The sequence below is a fragment of the Chaetura pelagica genome, unplaced genomic scaffold, assembly GCF_000747805.2.
Source record: "Chaetura pelagica isolate M959 unplaced genomic scaffold, ChaPel_1.0 scaffold222, whole genome shotgun sequence".
NCBI classification, from domain to species: domain Eukaryota; kingdom Metazoa; phylum Chordata; class Aves; order Apodiformes; family Apodidae; genus Chaetura; species Chaetura pelagica.
Window position 1 is genome coordinate 724,780 of NW_009952711.1, and position 24,212 is coordinate 748,991.

Genomic DNA, 24,212 nt, shown 5'->3' on the forward strand with positions numbered 1-24,212 from the left:
AGCAGGAATCATTTTTACGTAGTAAGGAATTTGCAAAACAGCAACACTTTGTCATTAGTGTGTTTCCTTATGCCATAAATAATTCCCTCTACGATTTACACTCCAAATGTGAAGCTGGTGGAAGTTTCCGCTGAATTCAAGCTTCTGTTTTGGATTTTTATTACTTTCAGCGTGTTGTTGATCATTTGGTACAGTGTACATTTTTCAGTCTTTAAAGGAGTAGATAAAAAAGCTTCTGTGTCTGAGCAACATGGTCTGGAACAATCTCCTTTACAAGTACATTGATGTGCAGTGTTGGGTGATAAACAGCTCTGCTGAGAAGATGCCTGTTAGCTGTGATGGTCTGCGTGGTTTTTCTTACATTTTCTTACAAAAAACATGCAATGATTTTTAAATTTATATATGGAATATAAGTGATTTCCTAGTTTCCTGCATGGTAGAGAATTGTTCCTTTCTCTGCTAGTCACAGTTTTCTGAGGGAACAAAGCTGAGAGTTTAATTATATGGACTTTTGCTCTGCTTTGCTGTGAAAAAATGGCAGTATTGTCTGAGTAAAGACTGCAGGATCCCAATTTACCTTTTAATTTTTATTGTTTCTGCATGTCATCCGACTTTTACTATAGTTATTCCACTTGTACATTTGATCAAACTGGAAATCAGTAGATAAAGTGAATAATTTTGAAAGTTAAGGATATTTCTATCAGAAACAAGTTTTTTAGTTCCCTGCTGTTCCGCCACTGGCATTTTAGCTATTAATTTCTTCCTGATATAGTGTGAAGTCTTTATGTGGCCTTTCATAACAGATAATTTTGTTACAGACCAACACATAGTTTGCAAGATTCTAACCTCTTAATCGAGATCTTGCAATATTTTGAATAAAACTCCAACATTATTTCTGATAGTGTATGTTTAATCCAAGCCAGAAATTATGGGATGGAAGAGATTGCTGTTAAGACCCCATCCATTTATGTTCTTTTATCACAATGTGTAAATCTTTTAAGCCATAAAATATGTTCATGGATACATCTCTCAGTGATTAATTGACATAAAAATGTGTAAATTCTTCAGCAACTCCATATAGGCCTAGATTAATTTTTAAAATGGTAAAAAATTAATTGGTTTGTGATGTTCAAGAAGTATAACGTGGGTGCTGGAGTTGTAAGGCCTGGACGTGCAGTTACTCCATAGACAATAATGTACCATCAGTGACTTTTTCATTTGATAAAGTGTGCTAATAAGAGAATATAAACTTTGCATTTTATAGTTTATCTTGTTTATTTCTCAGTGACTTTGTCAAACACAATGATTTTATGAAACAAATAAAATGCTATGATCTTTATCTTTTTTGTTCTTCAGAATATCACCATGAGAAACTTTTTGATTAAAAATTGCTTTGTTAGTACAATAGTGCTGTTAATCTCACCTAACAGGAGGATGTCTCATTAATCTGCACAAGAACAAGCAGCCATCAGCTGAAAGTTCTGCACACTTGACAGTCTGTAGGAAGAGGATACTGTTTGCTCAACTTCAGAGGCATAAGAACTGTTTTTTTCTTTAATGCAGGGATCCAGGGATTCTCCAGAAGGAATTCCCAACGTCTGATGCAGTTGCCTATGTGTAACTTTGTATTTTTAATTCACATGTTGTGACATTTTTAGTCTCCCACAGGTCTATTGGGCTTTAGTTTTGGGTATTTGGTGAAGTATGTCCAGTATGTTCTAAAAGATAACAACTCCGACAAAAAAATCCTGAAATGGTGATATTTATATAAACAAGGAGTTTTTTTCTTGCCAAATTTTGCAATTTTCCCCTTAGATATAAATGCTCAGAGACCTCTTAGAAAATGTGAAAGTTTTTTGATAGAATAAATGTCTATGTTTGTTCATGTAACAGTCTTAACTGTCTGGACTTTTTTGTTTTCATGTTTTTTCTTGGGCTTATTTTTTATGAGAGAGCTACAGACTAGTAAAGTTCCTACTATCTTTTCAGTTCCTTTAGTGGGGCAAAGGGATTGTTTCTTAAGTACAAAGGTTGATGTATTTGTTGCTTTTCAGGAAGTCCTGATGATGCTTGATAACTATGTAAGGGACTTCAAAGCATTGATTGACTGGATACAACTACAAGAGAAGCTAGAAAAAGCTGATGCTCAAAGCAGGTAATTGGATTTACATCTTTTAAAATCTAAGTCTAAATGTTGTCTCATAGTAAATGTAATTTTGTAGGAGAAATTCAACACATTTCTAATTTAATTCAATTCTAATATCTGCTCTAGGGCATCAGGTAGGTAATATTCCTTTTGGACAGAATTGTTGTCTGGACACAGAGGGGTTTTTATCCTCTCTGGTGGAATTATCAGCTGGAAATGGTAAAGGGTTTGGAATGATACTATCAAAAAGGTAAAACTGATTGCATAATCATAATTTGTGTCTACTACTGAGTTTGTGCCTCAGTGCCTAAGTTTTAGCTTTGAGAGGTAAATAAGAAAGAGAGTTTTTAATTTGTGCCTGTAGAAGATGGGAGACCTGCAGTATTTGTGGAGTTAAACACTTTAGTTCTTCCCTTTTCCTTTGCTGGGTAATGAGCTCCATCACTCATCTGCCTAGGCAGAGACTAAACGTAGACCAAGTGTGACAAAATGGGTTTATTAGTTGATTATAGATTGTTAATCTTGCCAGTAGTACTAGAACTAGTGGAAAAACAATAAATGTAAGTGCTTTTCTGGATCTGTCTTCATCAGCAGTGGGTTCTACAAGTTTGATTTTGTTTTTAATTGCAAGTCACAATTTTCATGTAATCAGCTTCAGGAGCAAGAGTTAAAAATAAAAAAGAAAACAGCATCAGCTTCCATGAGATGAATAATGAAACTGCTGCCTTGGCCTCCATCTCAGACTGTTGGGATGAGGAAGTTTTATGTTAGTGGCAGCTATCTTAGATCAAACTGTTCAATTATCTTTGCAAGTACACATTTATCAATAAATGTTATTGCTGTTAAAGTTTGGTATGTCAGTAGTTTGACAAGGTATGGATGGTGATGTATTTGGTTCTGAATTTTTTTATACACTGGAGATATTTGATACCTGTATTAACCGGAGCAGCAGGATAGGAAAACCAAGGGCACCTTGAATGATTGTGCCCTTTTATGTGCATTGTTATTGTGACTAGAACTATGGGATATTTCCAGTCCTACCCTGATCCTTTCCTTTGGTTTGTTTGATGTTTGATTCCACAATGACATTTAAAATAGGCAATGCAGCCATGAGAGTACGCATTAGTTTTTCTATGGGTCTGGCTAATGCAGTTGGGAGTTGCTAATATGCATTATTAAACTCAACATTATTCATTAATACTTTATAGCATTTGTCAGTGCTGTTTCTCCTTTAAGGTGGTAGAGGAATAGTTATTGTGAGTTTTATTTTTTAAATTTTCTTGCTTGTACTTGCAGACCCACTTCATTAGCCTGGGAAGTAAAGAAAATGTCTCCTGGACGCCACGTGATTCCAAGTCCATCGACAGATAGAATTAGTGTGACATCAAATGCTCGAAGGAGTTTGAATTTTGGGTATGAAACCAGACCATAAGTTTATTAAAGCTAAAATAAGGATTTGTTTGAAGCAGAGTTAATGAATGAAGTATTTTTCTATAGTAAGCATATATTGTTTTTAAGTTTATTATGTATGCAATATGAATGAATGCAAAGGCACATGGTCTGTAAAACAAAATCCTATCAAGGATTTAATATTTTACTTCTTTCGTTATCATTCAGAAGACCTGAAGATAAAATACAATTAGTGTATTTAATTTTATCTGTTTAATATTCTATTCCCACTGCAAAAAAAGGTTAAAAGGTCTGTTAGTGGCATTTAAAAATTGCCAGTATATGCAATGTGAATGGCCAACTGTGTGTGCAAAAGGAAACAAAGGTCAGAATGTAAAGTGAGATTATGATTATTATAGTTAATAGCAAAACTGATACGGAGCATATTATATACTACAATAAAGCATCTTATACTTGTTAAGCTGAAAATGGCTGTTTGAAAGCAGTTCAACAAAAATGTGCATAAAAACTATTTTAGAGCAGCACTGCCTGGTGCTGTGTCAGTTCTGGAGAACATGTATGTGTCCGATTTAATTCTCTCTCAGGGTATGTTTTTCGCTTCATTCAGGTTAATTCATAGTAAATTACTTCTGCCATTGGTAATTTTTTATCTCTTCCCAAAAGCAATGTAGAAAAATCAGAAAAAGTACAGAAACTGAAAACAGGAACAATCAGAAGTATCTGGCAGTATTGATGGATAGAAAAGAATTTGGAGAAGAGTTAAGGGGAAAGGTGTGGTAAATAAAATCACTTAGAAGATGAGTAGAAAAATTTTGTTCATTATTTTTCCTGACAAAGAGTTGGGAGTACTAACTGAAATGATCAAACACCAAGCTTAAAATGACAGAAGTATTCTTCAAGATCGAGTATGTAGAATTTGTTGATTATGTAATGCTTCTGATACCAGAACCATAAATTACTTCAGAAATTAGTGTCACAAAGATTTAAGTCCATCTTTGGTTATTAAACACAAAGATGTGTTTAATAAATAACAACTTTTCGGTGTAAACTGCTGCCATCTGAAGGGAATGCCAAAGGAAAAGTCCTGTGCTGCCTGGTTCTGAGTCTGTTTGCGTGGCTGTATGGAAATATGAGAGACAGGGCAAAGGGCTTGGCCTCTTCTCCTGGTTTACTCACATGAAATGGTATTGCAGCCCTGTAGCATCAATGGGTATTATTAAAAAAAACCCACAAGCAACTAACCAGCCAGCTAGGTTTTTATAATTTTTTTGATGACTGACTCGATAAAAATAGGAAATCTCACTGGGCTTAAAATAAGTGAACAGTCTAATTAGATGGAGGCTTTCTAAATGTTTGTTTGAAATTTGCAAGATCTCCATTTCTTTGTCCTTGGTTTGTTTTAGCTAATGAGGGAGCTGGATTTGTTGGACAGCTTTAGTCAATGTTGTGAAGATTGGAAGAGAAACCAGTTGTATGATTGCAGATAAAATTACTCTTGTTATGGAAGAGAATTGGACATTTCTTCAACATGTGCTTCTGGAATGAATGTTACTATTTTCCAATTATAAAAAATTTGCCTGCATATACTTAAATAAGACTATATAGGGTTTTTTTTTGCTCTAAAACTTGTGCAGGAAATGGCAAATTTTTGCAAAAGGCAAAACAAAGGAATTTAAAAAATGCTTTAGTCCTGTCCATCTAGAAAGTCAGTGTTTAGGCAGTCATGTGGATCTTTCTGAAAGTTAACAGAATGCCCTTCCAGATATACAATTTATTTTTGCTAAACAATGGAAATGGAAAACAGATCTATTTTTTCAATTTACTTAACCTTGAAATTGAGTACCTTATAGACTTGTGTGATCTGCATTTACAATTAAACCTGCACTTTTTTGAACTTATTACACACATGCTTTGTTAGATCCTTTAGATTAGTACTGGTTGCAGCCCAGTCTGCACAGTTCATTGATGCAGCTGGTCAGGACTGAGGAAGATGCAATGGAATTTGGCCGTAAATACCATGTTTATGATTTGAAAATTTAGGATCAGAGAATATGTCTTGTGGGAACTGTTTGACCAGGACTACAATGTTTCTTCAACTACTACATTTCAAAATTTTGGAACTAGCTCTCAGTCTGAATCTGAACACCAAGATTAAGGAGAGAGAGTCCTGATAAAGTTTGCTAACAAACCATTCTGTTCTTTGATTAGTCACTAAAAAGAGCTATGGCTTTCATTTAGGAACCCTGCAGTGCCCATTTCTGCAACACGCCTGGCTCCTTCTGGTGTAAGCTGGGCTGATAAGGTGAAAGCCAATCATGGAAGTAAAGCTGCCACTCCTGAGCTAGCAACAGCACCAACCTGTCTGCCACCTCCAGCACAGAAGTCATCGAGGAAAAATGGCAAGTCTCTTTAAGTGGCTTAAGTTATTTTCAAACTGCCTGGTATAAAATTAGTTCAGAGTGTGATGACTTACTTTCAAACCAAAATGAAGTATAATTTAGCAAAAAACAAGGTCTAAATTAAATACCAAGGTAAAATACTAAGGCAACTTTACATTATCAGTGTAATAGTTAAACTTGGGACAAAAATATGTGCTCATGTGTAGGCAACATTGCACTGCATTTCCACTGACTAGGATTTGATCTGTTTAAAATACCAGTAGGTAACACTCCAAAAAGCAGAAGGTGTTTGGGCACAAAATGATAATCTAACTGACTGCCATTTGGAATGGTTTAACAATATAAAGATTAATACATGTCCAGGGATCTGTAAAAGAGCTCAGGAGAGTTTAATGTGCCCAAGGACATTGTAGTCTGATGCTGAAGGATGCTGAAGTGACAATCGATGGGTTTTTAAGAAAAAAGTCATTCGAGTCTATAATGACAGGATTAATTTATTAATTGTTCCTCTAAAAATTCTCCTTGGAGAATGCTTGATGCCAGGGTCTTTTTTCTTCTAGAAGAGATTTGTATAGTTGTAGATAGTAAAAACTTAACCCTTTTGTGTATAAATTTTGTTTCTTTGCACACACTAGAACCCTGAGATTGTCTTCAGAGATGCGTTTTTTGCATATTTTCATGTGTGGTCCCAGATGATTTTCCACAAAATCAACAGGCAGGATGTAGAAATGGATATTCTAAACAAATCAAAAGTAATAATTTTATTGTGTTTTTTTTAAAAAAAAGAAAAATGACTGTAAGCAAATGTATTATTTTAACACAGTTGTACATGTACACAGTAGTAGTAGAAGTCATGTATAGTGATTTGGATACTTGTAGTGTATTATGGTACTAAAATACCTTGTCCAGGTGTCTTGCAATTTAATATGTGTGAGTTCAGTAGCATGTGGATTCTTCTGATTTGAAAAGAACAATCAAAATCATACTTTAAAACTCGTTAGTTGGATGGGAATTGATTGACACTGTTGGCATGAGGGAGGATCTTGCTATGTTTAGCTGCAATGAGCTGGTTTGAGAACAGTAGCAGTTTGAGTTTTCAACACAGTAACTGAAAGTGTAATTCTTTTCATTTTTGCCAGTAGTTGAAGCTATTCACAACAAAAACTTTTTCTGTTGATTATTGCTCTTATTAAAGTGACAAAGCATGTACCTTTATTAGGGAATTTTGTGCACATGGAGAATTTTGGTAGCTGCACAGGGAATAAAAGTGATCCATATGGATATCATATTTTTAGGAGGCTAAAGGGAAAGCAAAAGACCTTATCCTCAGGTTATTAAAGCATTTAAAGGGCTGAAGAGTCAGTGTTTGCTGTGTTTTATCGGCCGTTACCTGCAGCTGATGAGCTCCAAAAAGAGCGAAACCACTTAGGTCCTGTAGTACTGGCCTATAAGTGTTCAGTCATTTTTTAAATCTAATGTACTGTACAATTCAGACTTGGAACATTTCATTTTAAGGAACAACAGTCATTCCTTCTAAAGCCTTCTTTTATTATTAAGAATCTCTTACCTCTGACATTGAACATTGGACAATTTAAATTAGTTTGTCATGGTTGGATTGTAATGTTTTTAACAAATCAAATCCCATGTTTTCCTTTGTATGGAAGCTAGAATCACTTTGGTAAAATCAGATTAACTGCTGACTGAATGGAACACAAGAGGATCTGTGACGTTTACTCAAAGGGAGTCACAAAGGCTCTTCACATGCATTATTGAAGCAGCTACAAGGCTTATGTGTCATCTGCTCTGCCTGGCCACCAGCAAATGCACTCACAGCTGTCAGGGACATCAAGGCCTTGTGGGAGAGAAGATTCCTTCTGTCACCCTGTAATGTTCTCTTGCTCCCCTAAATCTCAGCTGGGACTTAGAGAGGCAAGATTTCCTTAAAACACTTTCTCATGTGATTTCTGATAGCCTTATCATTAAACCTGACAATGGTTTTGTGAAATGGATTAGTGGTATGATACTGGATCTGTTTCATGGTTGATGGAATTCCTAAATTTAACTGAATAAGCCTTTAGATAGAGAAAACATATTATTTTTCCAGATATTTCTTTAAAATAATTTTTCTGGATGCATAATTAAATGAGATTTAATTATCTTACCTAATTTCCCTCACTAAACTCACTGTTACCTCGATATTTTAATGCATTTTAAAAAGTAATGTTGCAGTGTTTTCTACACTTTGTCTTGTTGTCTCACCAGTTTATGACTCATTGATACTGGTATACAGAGGCAATAACCTGGTGTGAAAATAATTCTTAGGTGCTTGTGGTAAGAGGTGAGGTAGGTGTTAATGAGGTTAGAGTGTGTAATAAGATTGGAGTAGGTTGAAGTTCTGGTTTTTATGTCTTCTGACCTGAAACTGTGTTTTGTCTGAGTTCATGTTTCTAGATTTGCTTCCAGATTCTCAAGTAATTATAGTTTTGCAAAGTGCCTCTCAGATACAGTAATACTACTTTAGATTGTTAAAAAAATTAGGGCTGAAGTTTAGTAATGAGCAGGGAAGGTCAAGTAGGCTTTGGTACTATATTACTTGCAAGTAAATTTTGAAGAAGGGACTAGGCATCTCCTGAGGTAGAACTCCTAAGAATTTCTCACATCCTTGCCTAGATATATTTTATGGATGTTGCCAGTAAGGCTGCATGGCCAATTCTTCCAGATGGAGAGAGTTGGAAGGGGGAAGGCCATGGTGGCTGTGAGGGCCTCAAGGTAACAGATGGCTTGTCACTGCCATGTAATACAAGAGCAAGCAGGGACAGGGGAGTTCATGTGAAACTAGAGAATGATCAAGGTAGTCAAATGAATTATTCATTAACAAAACCCAGGGAGTAATCAAACCCAGCATGAGATACTTAGTGTGTGGAGGTGGCTACTGGGCTATATGAAAAGAATTCCAGACTTAGGGAAAAAAATGAAGGGAGGAAGGGTGATGCTCTATTGAGTAATCACTTCAGATTAGGACCTATGTGATCTAATGTCAATAAATGTATTGGCTTTGCAAGCTTTTTGTTTAAAACATGCCAGGAAATGACTGAATACTAAACTAATTAGTGAATTGAAAAGAAAAGGTACATTCTTGTACACAGCTCATTGTCAGGTAGCATAAAACAAACTGATTCCAGGTATTTCAGAAGTCTGAATTCGTGCTTGTATTGAAGGCTATTTTGTGTTTAAAGAATCCACCAAACTATATTCTTTCACACACAAAAGATACATTTTTGTGCTGTTAAAGTAATTGGATGAGAATTATTATAAGGTAATAATTATGAACCTGATAAATCTGAACAAATACAAAATTAAAAATTGAACACATATGCCTTTTAATAAAAGATTCATTCTTACTATAGTAAGGGTGATCATGGCTTTGCCATGCTCTGAATAATTTTATTCTGATTATTTGTTTTATTTTAGACTACTAAGAAATATGCCACAAAACAAGGAATTAACTAGGCAAGGCAGGCAAGAGTTTTTTTTGTAGAAGTAACTTCAGCAGATATAGTAAAAGAAATTAGAAGATATTAGTACAATTATTACAAAGATATATATATAAAGATTAATATATCTCATTATCTAGTTGTTAGTAAAACCATGTTTAGATAGTAGACAGTAGTGAAGGGAATTTCCTGTTGTTTTTTTTTTAATGTAGAAAAGATGCTGGAAGAGCTGACTTCAGTTTTTGGAACAAGTAAAATTGAAATCTTGCAACAATCTTGTTTTATAAATAACACACAAAAAGAATTGCAATCCAAAAGTCTGCAGCATTAAAGCAATGGAGGTTTTTTGGTTGATTTCAGCAGTCTTCTGAACAATCTCTTCGTTGTCTGTATATTACTTGCCAGGGAAGCTTCTTGGCTAGATTTTATTGTGAGCTATGGACAGCAAAATCTCTGTGGTCCTACCAGTTCCAAATGTTGGTGAAGTAGGATCAGCTGTGAAATCCAGGGGGCTGAATCAGTCCTTATCCCACGTAACACAGGGTTACCTGCCTGCAGGCAGTCTGTGATTCTTGTGGAATTAAAACCTTGTTCCCTGGGGTGTTGTTGGAGATAAAACTGTCTCAGAGAGGGAAATAGCATGTTTGGATCACTTGGTCCTGCAGGTAATAATATTTAAATATATTTTTAAATACATCTGTGGTAAAGCAAAAATATAATCCATATCTTTTTTACTTCCATTCCACTCTAATCAGTGGTGCATACTGAGGCCTGTGCAAGTGCACATAGGTGGAATGAACACAAAAAGGCTTTTTGCAGAAGTACATGGTCTCTGGTTACCATCAGTAACCGGAAGAGATCAGCTACAGCCGTTCACAGTGCTTTGGCATTTTGTTTACTTTAAAAAATATACACTGAATTTTCTAGAATAAAACAATTTCAACAGTAAAATAGCAAAATGCATTGTCTTCTTACATCTGTCATATTATCAGTATTGTATTTGTGGAGAATTATATAGTTATGTAAAATCAGCTGTTGCACGAGCCAAGATAAATTTCAGTACAGTCCTGTTAACTTCCCTGGTAACTCCTGATTTACACCAGCCATTGGTCTAGGTAGGCTTCTGTGTTTCATCCTGAGATGTTAAAGAGCTCCATAGTTAAGTGAACACTGAATGTTTGTAGAATGCTAAGTGCCAAGGTTAGCAAAGTATGAAAATGCCTTTAGGTTCTGGTTTCAGCTTATTTCCAGTTTACTGGTTATTGCTGATGTTGAGCATCTGTTCAAGTCTGCCTAAAGGTAGTTTAGTCCACTAGGTACAACAGTTTTCTCTTGTGCCTTAAATACTCTTCATTTTTACTGACAGTCTGTGGCTGTACCACTGCAGGGCTTTGTGGCTTAGAGCTTCTAGAGAAGTGTTAGTGCCAGAATTTCTGTCCTTTTAAAGTTGGCAGAGACACGTGTCCTGGAGTGAAATTTAAAGACTCAGAGATTTTTGACCATGAAAATTAGTGTTAAGACAGGTCCTTTTAATGTACTGTAAATTGCTTTAAAATAAGCATACATATTCTGAACAGAAGAAAAAAAATTTTGTTCTCTCATCTCCCTGTGGTTTTGTTGACCTGCCAGGTAATATCCAATAATGGATATTATTGGTATATAACAGAGATGGTTCTATAGAGATTGGTCTATAGAGATGGTTCACTTCTGGTAAGCTAACCATCATGTGTTCCTACTGAAAGCAGGTGGCATTTTTAGAGAGCATAACACTTGCATCTTATGTTTTTTAAGCCCCTTTATATTTTGCTTTTAAAAATCATATCTCTAGAAATTCATATTTTAAGTCAGTCTTTAAATTGGTAATGTGTAATTCATCATAACATACAAATAGTTCTGTTTTCTGACCACCTTTGCGTGTTTAAAATTACAGTTTTTGACAACCAAGTAGACTCGTGTTTATTCTTATTAATATTCATGCTAAATTTTAATGTTTGAGCTCTGATTTTTAAGCCTGAGCTGCACGACCTTTGTTAGTAAAAGCTTTGGAAATACCCAGAGAATTAATTTTTTAGTTCTGTTATTGATTATTTCTCTCTGTAAAGCAGATGATTTAGTGTCAGGTTTTTAATTCTGTACCCCTTCAGGTAAAAATAATTCCCACACCCTTCTTTTTCTTTTATGTAAATGATCCTAAAAAGAGCATATGCTAAAATTATATTGGAAAATATGCGTAGTTAGTTCTTGATGCTTTTTTTCAAGAGCTTATGTTCAGCAAATAGACCCATGTGAACATACCTGTCACACTTATGAGTTGTACCATTGGGTCTGAAAAGAATCACAGTCATTTCACAATGTGTGGGAAATTATGTGCTGGTATTAATTACTTGCCACAAAAATGCTGTATATGGAGAAGGGGGTTCACCTGGTTATTCTAGAATTTTGACCACACTTAACACCTGATACTTTAGGCAGACAAATGTAACTTTGTAGACACTTCAGGTATGTACAAAGATTAGACATCAGCAACATTGATCAGCAAGTTGTATTTAACTGCTATTTAGTCATCAAAGTAAATTGAAGTTAACTACTCTTCCATTTTCTCCTTCAATTTCCAGTCCCACTGTAGCAATATTTTGCTATTTTCTGGAATCCAGGAAGAGAAATTTTTTGAAAGCTGACCCTGATTAGTCTTTTTTTCTTACCAGAATGAAATAAATGTAAAAAAAGTAAAGAAAACATTTCTGGAGTAAAAGTAAGACACGTTCTGGACAGTACTTTCCACACCAAGACACGCAGTTTGGTCTGTATTTGCTGAGACTTGCACTTTCACAGAAGGCCTCTAAAATTACTGTTGCTACAATGAAGAACAAGTGTGTGGTTGGTTTGTTGTACTTTACCATCTCAGGAAATAGAAAGATGGCAAGATGTACTTTAAGTTTTTTATGCCTATTTTTCACATGATTTTGTGTATGAGAAGCTTAGTTTCTTAAAGTAACAGCGTTGGTCCCATGCATCGAGTTGTTAAGTGTTTGTGAAACTGAGAGCACTCCTTGAAGGAAGAAGCTTTGCAAAGGAAGATTTTTTTTGGTTTTTTGGTATTGATTTTTAAGGAGAACATTTTTCTCACTCAGATTGTGAATGCTGTAGTTAAAATAGTTGTTGATAATACTTGGAAGTCTCCTTTTCTTAGTGCGGGGTGGTTTTATTCTTTCTTTAGATCGAAAGGATGCAGAGGGCTGGGAAACAGTTCAGCGTGGAAGGCCTGTTCGATCTCGGTACACAGCTTTGGCAACAAAAACTCCTGTAGCTGCAGAATCACTGAAGTCCAAAGGTGACAGTGACAAAGAAAATGTCATTTCACCACCAGCAGAGACTAAGCACGGGAGCTCGCTCACTGACTGTGGCGCATCCAAAAGCACAGAGCTTGCACAGAAAGATCCTTTACTTTCATCTGAAAGTCCTCTTACTGAAAGGGCTCAGGTCAGTACAATTCTGAACCGTTTTCTGCCTTAAATCTTGCAACTTTTTTAGAGCATCTTCTGAAGGTAGTGTTGACTTGAGCTTTTATTTAGTAACCAGGTTGGAAAGGGATTTAGAAACAATGGCTGTTTTGGTTACATTTATGGAAATGCATTAAGATATTTACAGAAATAGGCAACTTAAAAATAGTGAGATGAACCATTTATTTTACAATGCTTTGGAGAGGTTTCCATGTTTTCCAAAAGCTCAGCATTAGGCACAGCTCATACATAGAAATTTTCAGGTAGAAAGAGCCAACTTTTGCAAGGTTACAAGCAACTGCAAATATCTATGTGTGAAGTTAGTTGCATCACTCACCGTCAGGTTGCCAGGTAGTCTGTTATAATCCTTTTGACTAAAAAAAATCCTTTCAGCTGGCTTTAAAAATCAGTATGTTACATTTTGTTAATTTTGCAAATCTCTTATTAGTTCACTGCACATCCCTCAGAAGACAATGGGAGCACTGGCACACCATTGCAAGAAGATTCCTTACAAACAGCTTCTGAGATGCCTCCAGTTCTCACAAATACTGACTGCACTTCAACAACCCTGCAGATGAATGAAGCTTCTGGTAGTATAGAACAGCATCCAACAGAAACAGCTAAAACTGAAATGGATCCCTCTGATATTTCAAATGTGAGTGCTGCCAGATTGGTAAGAAATCTTACTAGACTTCTGAGTCAATAATTAATATAATCCTGAATTTTCTTATTCTGTCTTTTGTAGTTTTTATTGTTTGCCTGATGTAGAAATTGTAGAAAAGTCTAAAAGGTACCTACTGTAGAAAAAGTAATTTGTGGCACAGATACTTTTTATGATAGAATTTATTTCCAGTAAAGTTTCTGAACTTAAACTGGAAAGATAGAAGTGCCTTTTTGGAATAAAGAGGGCTGTGCTCGCATTACTTTTTTTACATGTATGTTTGCCATAATTTTTCGTTTCCTTTCACTATCAATCATTTTATGCCAGACTCATTAAATTCTTGCTCCAGTTTTGCTAGTGTTTAAAACTGGAATCACATGGGATATCAAAATTCATGGGATATGAAATACAAACCTCTGCCTTTTAAGACTAGCTGAACTGCTCTCTTGGGTCTTTCTGTACAACCAGCAATTTGGACAAATGCCATTCTTAAGCAACAAATGTGAAGTTGATACAGGTTTTATGTGGCTTCCCAAAAAGGATGTCCTTTTTAGTCTGCAGAATTCTGCAGGTTTCAGGGTGTGTCTGCTTTCCTGTGATTCTCTAATGCAGAACTGCAGTAATGCTACAGCAAATCCAGGCCATACTTTCAGGGTTTATTCTTTCGGTTTGTTTTTTACAGAAACCAGATTACAATTCTGATTTTTAGAACTTTTACTGTAAATTGCTTTTTCTTGAACACCAGTTTATAAACTCCTGCTATGTAACTTCCAAGTCAAGTGTCTGTTTTTAGAGCTGATTTCTAATATCTCATTCATTAACGTTGGTTCAGATTGTCCATTATTAACTGCTCAGTTTTCTGAAACTTTGGTGGGATCAGTGCCTTGTGTGAGCATTTTACTACTCCTGACTGTGGCACATTGTTAGGTAGCCAGAGTGAAGCAGGTAATACAGGACATTAGAGAGGGAGAAGACAATCAGTCAGCATGTTTAAGCTTACATTCTTGCCTGTTGTCATTCATGTTGAACGACAAGTATAGCCTGAGATTCTGTTCCGTTAACCACAGTAAAGTTTCCAGATGCAGTTCATCTACAGATCCACTTTCATCTTTAGATAGTATTTTGGAGTGTGATTCCTTTTCTGGAGCTAGTAGGACCATTCATATTTCAGAGTATGTGGTACTTAGTCCCTATGACTGGGTAATTAGAAGAAGAATTAGAGAAGAACTTTCTTTAGTCGTTTTAGTGACAGTGACATGTATCATGCATCACTCCAGAACATTTTGGAGTGATGTGAATTATAATTAATTTAATTTTTCTTGCATCTATGAAATGAGTTAATAGTTGCTAGCAGTTTTAGTGGGGTTTATGTTTCAGTTAGCTTCATAAAATTCAGCAGTATGGAACTACATGTAATTAGAAGCTGAACAAAATGTTATGTATTTCATGTTAACTATATGGAAACCACTTTTTTGTGCTTGCTTCTGATTTAGGTTTTTGGTTGTTTTCTGATTTCATGTTTCCTATAGTCTATGGCAGAAGTCCTTGCTAAGAAAGAAGAGTTAGCAGATCGCCTGGAAAAGGCAAATGAAGAAGCCATTGCTAGTGCTATTGCAGAAGAAGAGCAATTAACTAGAGAGATTGAAGCAGAGGAAAACGATGACATTAATATAGAGACTGACAACGACAGTGATTTCACTGTGAGTGGTTTATTTTCAAGTGCCCGACTTGAAAGCTGTCTTTGCTGTTGGCAGAATATGAGTATAGAATGTGTTGGTGTTTGTTCTCGCATTAATGCAAACTTGTTTTACATGCAGATAAGGTAAACAGTGTCATGTAATAACCATACCATACATTCTAAGGTGTGTGTAGTGCTACTAAACTCAGCAGCAGAGTGCTGGTGCACACTTGTGCTTTAAAGTTTATATTTTTACTTTCTGGATTATATTCCAGGTGAGTATGGGCAACGGAAGCACATCTTTCTGTGGTTTGTCTATGGACTGGAATGATGTCCTGGCAGATTATGAAGGTAAATTTTCATATATTACTGTGCTTGTGTTGAAATGACAGCAAAATTTAGAAAATGCCCATTTTACTTATAGATAGTTAAAGTTTCAGAAGACACCATCTCACTTTCCCCAGTTCTTTCCTTAGGAGAGATGGACTTGTATGTTTTTGTTCTCCAGCTCTCTTCCCCCATCTCTCTGCTGGAATTTTAAAACGTGTTACCTGGTTTTGTCTTTAAATTTCGGTAAAAGCCTAATTAATAAGATCATTAAGCATTGAAAATGCACAGGGATTAGAGATGGTTCAGTCTGTGTTTGTACCTTACTTAAGGCTTAAGAGAACCCATTTGAGACAGAACTTTAAGAGGAACTACACCTTATAAATTACAGCAAAGTGTGTTTAAAGTGTGTTTGTTCTCTTTACGTGTAGCTCGTGAATCGTGGCGCCAGAGTAATTCCTGGGGAGACAGAGTGGAAGAGGAGCCTGCACGTCCACCTGGACATGGGATACACATGCATGAGAAGCTGTCGTCACCGTCACGCAAAAGGTTTTAGAGTTGTCACCTGTCTTGATTAGCCAGTGAAAACGAGCAACCAAACTCATGGCTGCATGAAACTGTTCATAAATCTACTTTCCTGAAGTCTATGGGTGGAAAGTGTTACAGAAATGAGTACATTATTTTCATAATGAACTACACTCATACTACATTGTCCAGTAAATAAAGATTTGAAGAAAAGAAAAACAATATTTACATCTAGGGGAAATAATTGCCCTCCAGTGGCCTGTTTGTTTTGTGTAACTGAAAAGAACACAGAAGTGTTTGCAACACTGTCAGTTAATGTTCTCACTTGCTTTTGCTCTGCTTTTTTTTCTTTAATTAAAAGAACAATAGCAGAATCCAAAAAGAAGCACGAAGAGAAACAAATGAAAGCTCAACAGCTGAGGGAAAAGTTACGTGAAGAAAAGACACTGAAGCTTCAAAAATTAATGGAGAGGGTAAGTTTTCTGTAAGAAAAAGGAACCAGTCTGCTGCCCTTTAGAAAAGCTTTTTTTTTTCCCCCCCACATAATCTAGCAGCATTAGATATTATAACTAGCGGTGAAATGAAATTTTCCTCTGAGTTTATAGTTTTCACAGATGACTTGTGCATCACAGGTATTAAAGAAAGCACCATTTCAAGTCATGAGCATTTGTGAGATTGTTGCTGATGTACTGGACTGGCTCAGACTCAGGGGAAGAATGGTGAAAGTAGAAATGTGCTGCATGTAGCCAGCATAGAGGCTAAGACTCACCAGACTGAAGTAGTTAGCAAATCTTTGCTCACCCAAATACATTGGGCTAAACTTAGTGCAGGCTTTGTGTAGGGCATCAGAATGTTTTGTAACTGTAAATAAAGTTTCAATTATTAGACATTTCTGAGGAAAATTCAGGCCCATTTTTCAGTTACTGTATTATCAATTATTTTCCTCATTATATCTAGGAGAAAGATGTACGGAAATGGAAAGAAGAATTATTAGATCAAAGACGCAGGATGATGGAAGAAAAATTACTCCATGCAGAGTTTAAACGTGAAGTGCAGCTACAAGCAATTGTGAAAAAAGCACAAGAGGAAGAAGCTAAGGTAAGTGACTTTTATTTTAGAGTGGAACTGTGCTTCTCCGTGTTTTGTACCTCAGAGTGCTCATAGATAGGTTGTGAAGGATGTTGCAAGTTAGATCTGAACAAGTGCCAACTATAAAGTGGATAAATGCCAGTCTTTAAAATGGACACTTTTTCTCTAATGTGAATATAAAATTAATTAGCTCTTATTAGATATCATGATGTGTTGGACTGGAGGAAAAGATGGGTTGAAATTAAGAGCTAGTAGTCATCTTGCTGCTTCCATTCCTCACATAGAGTATGGCAACATTGTTGGTGGGGAATGGTCTGCATGGAGGGGTTAAAAGATCTGATTATTAATTCTCTGCTTTCCAGCATGTACTCTGAGAAGTGGGAAGAGCTCAGTGATCTTCTCCTTTATTAAACATCCATTCTAGGACCAACATTCCATGCTCTACAGTGGTTCTGTAGCTGTGTTTTGTACCACAAATATTGTTAAGTAGTTGGAAATAAACAGAAATCTACAGCACATGGCAATTATTCTAAAATAAGTGTTTTGTTAGTGTTCTTTTGACATTAAGACGTAATTTCATAAGATATGCACTAAATTAATGCTTTTTGGTTATTCATACTCCTTTGATAAATGTTGTGGTTTAACTCCAGCCAGAAATTAAGCACTGTGCAGCTGCTCATGAGAGAATCAGAAGTGTAAAAGAGAGAAAACTCAAGGGTTGATGTAAAAACAGTTTCATGACTGAAAAAAATAAAATAATTAATAAGAAATTCTAAGGAAAAGGAACATTTTAAAGAGAGATAAGTAAAACCCAAGAGTGACAAGTGATGCAAGTGACAGCAATTGCTCCCAGCCAGTCCTGTGCAGCAGTTCCCTGCCAACCTCCCCCCTTCTTTTATTGCTGAGCATGGTGTCATAAGGTATGGGATATCCCTTTGGCCAGCTGTCCCAGATGTGTCCCCTCCCAACTTTTTTGTGCAACTCCAGCCAACTTTCTGGCAGGTGGTGTGAGAGGCAGAAAAGGCCTGGACTCTGTGCACGCGCTGCTCAGCAGTAAGGAAAACATCCCTGTGTTATCAACACTGTTTCCAGCACAAATCCAAAGCATGGCCCCATACTAGCTACTGTGAAGAAAATTAACTCTATCCCAGCCAAAATCAGTGCAACATAAATTTTAGGACTCTTTTTCCTTAGTAAAGAATCTTGCATCTCCCTAAAACTAAAATGTTGCATTGTATGATGAGCATGTATCCCAGCTGTGACTGATGCAGCAGTTCTTCCATATTATTTAAGCTAGCACATCACAATTGATTGACCTTTTTTTACTTAGTTGCTGTCTCTTGGGTTAAAATTATTTCTAAATTACCTAATTCAGTCATAACATACCTTCATTATTATTTCATTACACCAGTGTGACTTCTGTAAGCATACTAAGTAAGTCACACTTGCCATAAATCCCTTGCTAAGCAGATGTTTGAAGCATTGTGTGTATTTAAATTTGTAAGATCTGCTGCCTCTTAAGGTTCTTGTGTTCTGGAAATAAAGGTTAATTGGGCCAGAAGGCTTTAGAGAATTAGCTGACGAGGAGTTCAGCTGAAGACCATGGTAACTGTTGCTGCTCAATTGGTTATCTAAATTCCCAGAGCTTTCTTGTTTACTGAACTGTGAAATCCATTCTGTAGATGGATTCTAGACAGGAAACAAAACAACAAAAATATCCTACCACCCTTTACCTGTTCTGCTGTTGCCTGTCCCTGTATTTTCTTTTTACTCATTTATTTTGTGGATTCAGACAGAGCATGAACTTTGAGTACAGCAAAAGAATTTCTCTTTGAATCACAGGTTTGAGTGTGGATCTAGCTGATGTTTTTTTATTACTTTCCTCAATAACTTTGGTGCTAAAATTTTAATTTAATAAGATTTTTTTATTTTATTCTATCAAATAAAAATTAAGTTTGATTTTTCCCCATCAGTGTAAATTTCTAAAGCATTTGCATTTAAAAGCCTACAGCTGAGAAGAATTTTTGTCAGAGCCTAAGTAGCAGAGAAGCATATTCTTCTATATTTTTAATATACACATTAAAACACTTTTAATTTAGCCTTCTAATATAATTTTTCTTTATTCTTGTGTATTACACTGTCCTCCTGTGGTTAAAAAAAAATATTGGTAACATAGACTATACTGATAGGAAATATTAAGACAATGGGTTTGTTATTTTCTTATTCATAGTTTCACATTTTTATTCAGTAAGATCAAAAAACCTGTTGGATTTATAATTTTGTGAATGAAATAATGGATTAATGAAAGTCTTGTTGCTGAGAAGGCTGGGAAATTTTTGCTGGTATTTACCCAAAGTTCTTGTTTTTCTCACACAATTAATTTTCTCTTTATATTCCCTGGGCTATCCTATTAAAAAAAAGAACCAAAAAACCCCAAACAAACCAAATTATCAATCCAACCCAAACAAAAAACCCCAACAAAAACCCAAAACCTTACTCTCAACTTGGTAGTTTTAAAACCCATTCTGGACAACCAGTTTGGAATTCACTGAGAATGAAATTTATTTCAACTTCTCAGATACTCCCTTATATGTTCTGCTGATTTGCAGGTGAATGAAATTGCATTTATAAACACCCTGGAAGCTCAGAACAAGCGTCATGATGCGCTGAATAAACTAAAAGAGTATGAGCAACGCTTAAATGAGTTGCAAGAAGAGCGCCAACGAAGACAAGAGGAAAAACAAGCACGTGATGAAGCAGTTCAGGTATAAGACATCTCTAGTTGCAGGAGGACTATGAAATATACATTTATTTTTCATTTTGGCTATGCAGTCTTTGTTGATTTCTATTTTACCTGCTTTGTTCAACTTTAGAGAAGTATAATGTTTCTTCGCTATGATTTTCAACAGTAAGAGGGTGAAGGTGAGTCTTCAAGTCTCTAACAGATATTCCAAATGCTGGGCAGGTGATTCTTGCCTATCTTGAGCTTTTAAAAAAAAATTTGTTACTCCATTACAAGAAAATCCTTCTGTTTTGGTTACAGAAAAGTATTCCTTATATACCTGCTGTCATAATTACAGTACTTTTTACAGGACCATGGAAAACCACAATGCAAACGTGTTTCTGCTTCTGGAATCCTGGTGTGGGGGTTTTTTATGTTTTTGTTTTGTTTATTTTAATATAGCATTCCAACAGTAAGTTTCCCAGTCTCACACATTCACTGTTTGGCTCTGTTTTTGGCAATGTTAATGATTTCTGATTTCAATATGTCTAAATTTTTGTAAAGCTAGTATTTAAGAATGCAGAGCTAGTATTTAAGAATGCTGTTTATAATTTCAGCAAGTTTTGGTTTGTGCTAATGACATTTCATGATGTCTCCTGAAAGGAACAGAATTTATTTGCTAGTGTAGGGATTAAGTTTATGGCAAGGAATGTATTTTAATTTTTTTTTTTAATGTATTTTTCATTTATTCTGGTATGCAAAACAGACCAATTTTTCAGTAAGGTAAGGATTTGGAGAACACATTAAAAATCTGTTTCTTCCCAGATTTTCAGCTAAACCAAGTAATCACATTTCCTGTAAGTAAAACTCACCAGCTTAATGCCTACTAATGACTGTCCTGGTTAAGTATGATTTGAAAGATATTCTATTTTTACATTTGTTGCTGATAAAACTAAAGGTTTAAAACAGCATGTATAGTTTCTTAGAAAAAAAATAGTAGTGTGAGAGATAGATATTCAGCAATAGCACAAAAATAAGTTGTCAAAATCTGATCTGTTTTATAACATCATTCAGATAGTTTTAGAATAATTATTTAAATATCAGTATACCATGGGAGCATGTGTTATTTCTGCATCTCTGTCCTGTAGGATCTTTCATATGTTTTTAAATAATTAGTCACGGAATCACATACTGGTGGGAGTTGGAAAGGACCTCTGAAGATCCCAGTTGAACCCCCCTGTTAGAGCAGGATCCCCTACAGTAGATCCCACAGGAACACATCCAGACAGGTTTGGAATGTCTTCAGAGAAGAAGACTCCACAACCTCTCTGGGCAGCCTGTCTCAGGGCTCTGTTACCCTCACAGTAAAGAAGTTTTTCCATATGTTTAACTTCAACCTCCTGTGTTCCAGTTTGAGACCGTTGCCCCTTGTCCTGTCACTGGACACCACTGAGAATGAACTAGTTCCCTAAGCTTTGATAGTGGATAGACTTTTTCAAGATGAACAAAATAGGTGGCTAATGAATGTGTAGCTTTGTTCACACAGCTGTGCTTTCAGTGTGTGTTCAAGCTTCTGAGTATATCCTATTTTCATGTTATTCATTTAGGTAGTAAAAAATTCACCATCATGAAAGTAAAATTCTTTAAGCAGATGTTGAATACATATTCCATTAATTCCTTTTGGTTTTGTTCCCTGTGCCCAGGAGCGGAAAAGGGCCCTAGAGGCAGAAAGGCAAGCTCGAGTTGAGGAGCTGCTGATGAAGAGGAAAGAACAAGAAGCCCGGATTGAACAGCAAAGGCAAGAAAAAGAAAAGGCTCGAGAAGATGCTGCACGGGAGAGGGCCAGGTAACTTGGCACTCACTTCCTGGGATCCCTGCCCTTTACTCCTATCCTTTCCAGCAAACTGCAGCTCCACTGCAAAGAACAACAGTACATTCTTAGAGTTAATATTTTAAAAAGTAGCATTAATAAATATTCTTGATGAATGATTTGGAAGAAATCAGGTGAGTAATCATAAATGCTGCAACAGAGTTTTGTATTGCTTAGACACATGCACAATGTAACATGCAAGTTATATTCATCTGAGTTTTATTGCTTAGCAAGACTTTTTAACAGTTTGTCTTTTTCACATTTTAGCTTAGTTTGCAAAAGGAAGAAAGATCAATGTCCCCATGTTCCCCATTTTCTCCACTCTCCAGTAACTTTTGGACTTACTGCCATCAATTTGAGTTCACCTTTTTGTACGCACCAGAACTTACATTTGTGAAGCACCAAGCTGGGAAATCAGGCTTCATTAATTCTGCTGCCTGTGAACTACTTGTTTTGTGGTTTTGCAGATAACCAAAAGTTCATAAAGGGATTTTAATATAGGCTTTTCTCAATATCCCTCTCTTCCTCTCTCCCACGAGCCAAACATGAGCTGGAGTGAGAATGAACGTTGCAGTGCAGTGTGTGAGAGGTTTTCTTTCAAGTTGGATTCAGGAAAATTACTTCCTGCTTATTGTTCATTTTGCCAAATTCTATTTGTATTTATCACCTTTTATTCCCGCTTTCCCTGCAGTTGACTGCCACAAGCATTCCATAAAACCCAAATAGGAGTTACATTTTTCCTAAGACAAGAGATGTTCACTAATGGTTCTTTAAGCATTTTACTGTGACAGCTTGTTTTCTTCAGAGTTGTCACGAAAAGGGGTTTTTTTTCCCTCTTAAGTAAAATATTCAGAAATGTATTGATCACATTCTTTCATCCTCTGAAGTTTTGAGTAATTCTAGCTTCACATCATAAAGCGATTCAACTTAGAATTAATGTTGTTTAATGAATTGTGGATAGGATCTATGGCATTGCCCCAGATTCATGGACCTTTCCTCAATTATTGAGCCAAAGACACAAAGAGATAGGAGTTGAGTTGGAAGGGAACCTTCTATTGAGCCAAAGACACAAAGAGACAGGAGTTGAGTTGGAAGGGAACCTTCAATCTCACTCTCCTTCAGACACTTGAGGAAGATTAGGACTAACAGGGAATTTTGATTATGCTATTTTGGGAAGGCAGTGCATATGTAAGGCTTTCACATCTTTCTGAAGTTATCTATGGTTAGAACTTGTCTGAAGGCTTAAGGCATGTAATTCTTTGCTCTTGTTTAATCACTTTTAGATCTGCCACTGTCCTCTGTTGCTTCCCATTTATTTCATAATGACACGAAGAGCAACACTTCCCATTTCCCCTCCATTAGTACTGTGTTTCAGCAAATTTCCTCTCTGTTTGCTACTCCAGCTCTCACTTACCAAATGCTTTGTGCTCGACACTGCAGTTCTGTGCCTGTGTTTGTTTTGCTTTGCCAGATTCTGGTTATGCAAGAGATGATTTTTTTTTTTTTTTTTTTTTTTCCCCCAGTTATAATGTCACAATCACCTCAGAGTCACTGCTTCTTCTTAAGAACAGTTCTGAGGTTTATCTAACCTGGTAGAATTAGAGGAGTGTTCAAAGTGTCCTGGTTTGGAAGTTAGGGAGAGATGAGCCTGAGAGGAACCTGGCTGTACTGCCCCTTCCATGTTCGACTGCAGCACGTTTTGGTGGAACCTCAAGGATATAATTTGGTGTTTTGTTTGTTTTGTTGTCTTTTTTTTCCTGCTGCTAGGATTTAACTCTTATCCTGAAGATTTAATACTTGCTGGAATTAGTAATTTTTTTAATATCTCCTTAAAGTTTCTTCCGTATAAGCTCTATGTGCATTCTGTATGCATCTGGTGGTGATTAAAGCATCTGTATGAAAGGAATAGTGTACTTAAAACTGACTTTAAAACTCCCTCTGCCCTCGTGGTACATAAACTTGATTCCAGTAAGATTTTAGATGCAATTTCAGAGTATTTCATATTTCAGAGAGTTGAAATCCATAATATGGAAAATTTTGTTCTTGTCAATAGAAATCATAAAACTGTATAATATAACCTAAAAATGCAAAAAGCATGCTTTTCAGAAGGGCTTGTGCAGGAATAATGTTGATGCTCTATAAATTGGAACTTCAGAATGTTGTCTCAAATATTAATCTAAACTATGCAATTAATTTGTCATAGTTTGTAGGATTAAACAAGTATTTAAAAGTGTATACTGAAAGAAATAGCTAAAATAAGCTGTGTATTAGTTGAGATTTGGTTTAGCTCATGATGTGAGTCATGAGCTCTTTAAAACAAAAACACTAGTTCAGTCTGTCTTTATATACCTCAGGGGAGATAGCACATAAACTACCTAATGCTTCTCATCC

General features: G+C 35.9%; 1 protein-coding gene across 1 annotated transcript in view; it reads left to right on the plus strand.

Moving 5' to 3' along the window:
* The window catches only part of SCAPER (S-phase cyclin A-associated protein in the ER), a 144,958-nt gene that overhangs the window by 21,978 nt on the left and 98,768 nt on the right, over nt 1–24,212 (plus strand). Inside the window, exons 5-16 of the mRNA XM_009994363.1 lie at nt 2,055–2,155; nt 3,443–3,559; nt 5,795–5,955; nt 12,667–12,929; nt 13,398–13,604; nt 15,140–15,310; nt 15,564–15,639; nt 16,047–16,164; nt 16,502–16,613; nt 17,098–17,238; nt 19,839–19,994; nt 21,655–21,797. Coding sequence (XP_009992665.1) covers nt 2,055–2,155; nt 3,443–3,559; nt 5,795–5,955; nt 12,667–12,929; nt 13,398–13,604; nt 15,140–15,310; nt 15,564–15,639; nt 16,047–16,164; nt 16,502–16,613; nt 17,098–17,238; nt 19,839–19,994; nt 21,655–21,797 — 1,766 coding nt within the window. The remainder of the gene's footprint in view (nt 1–2,054; nt 2,156–3,442; nt 3,560–5,794; nt 5,956–12,666; nt 12,930–13,397; nt 13,605–15,139; nt 15,311–15,563; nt 15,640–16,046; nt 16,165–16,501; nt 16,614–17,097; nt 17,239–19,838; nt 19,995–21,654; nt 21,798–24,212) is intronic.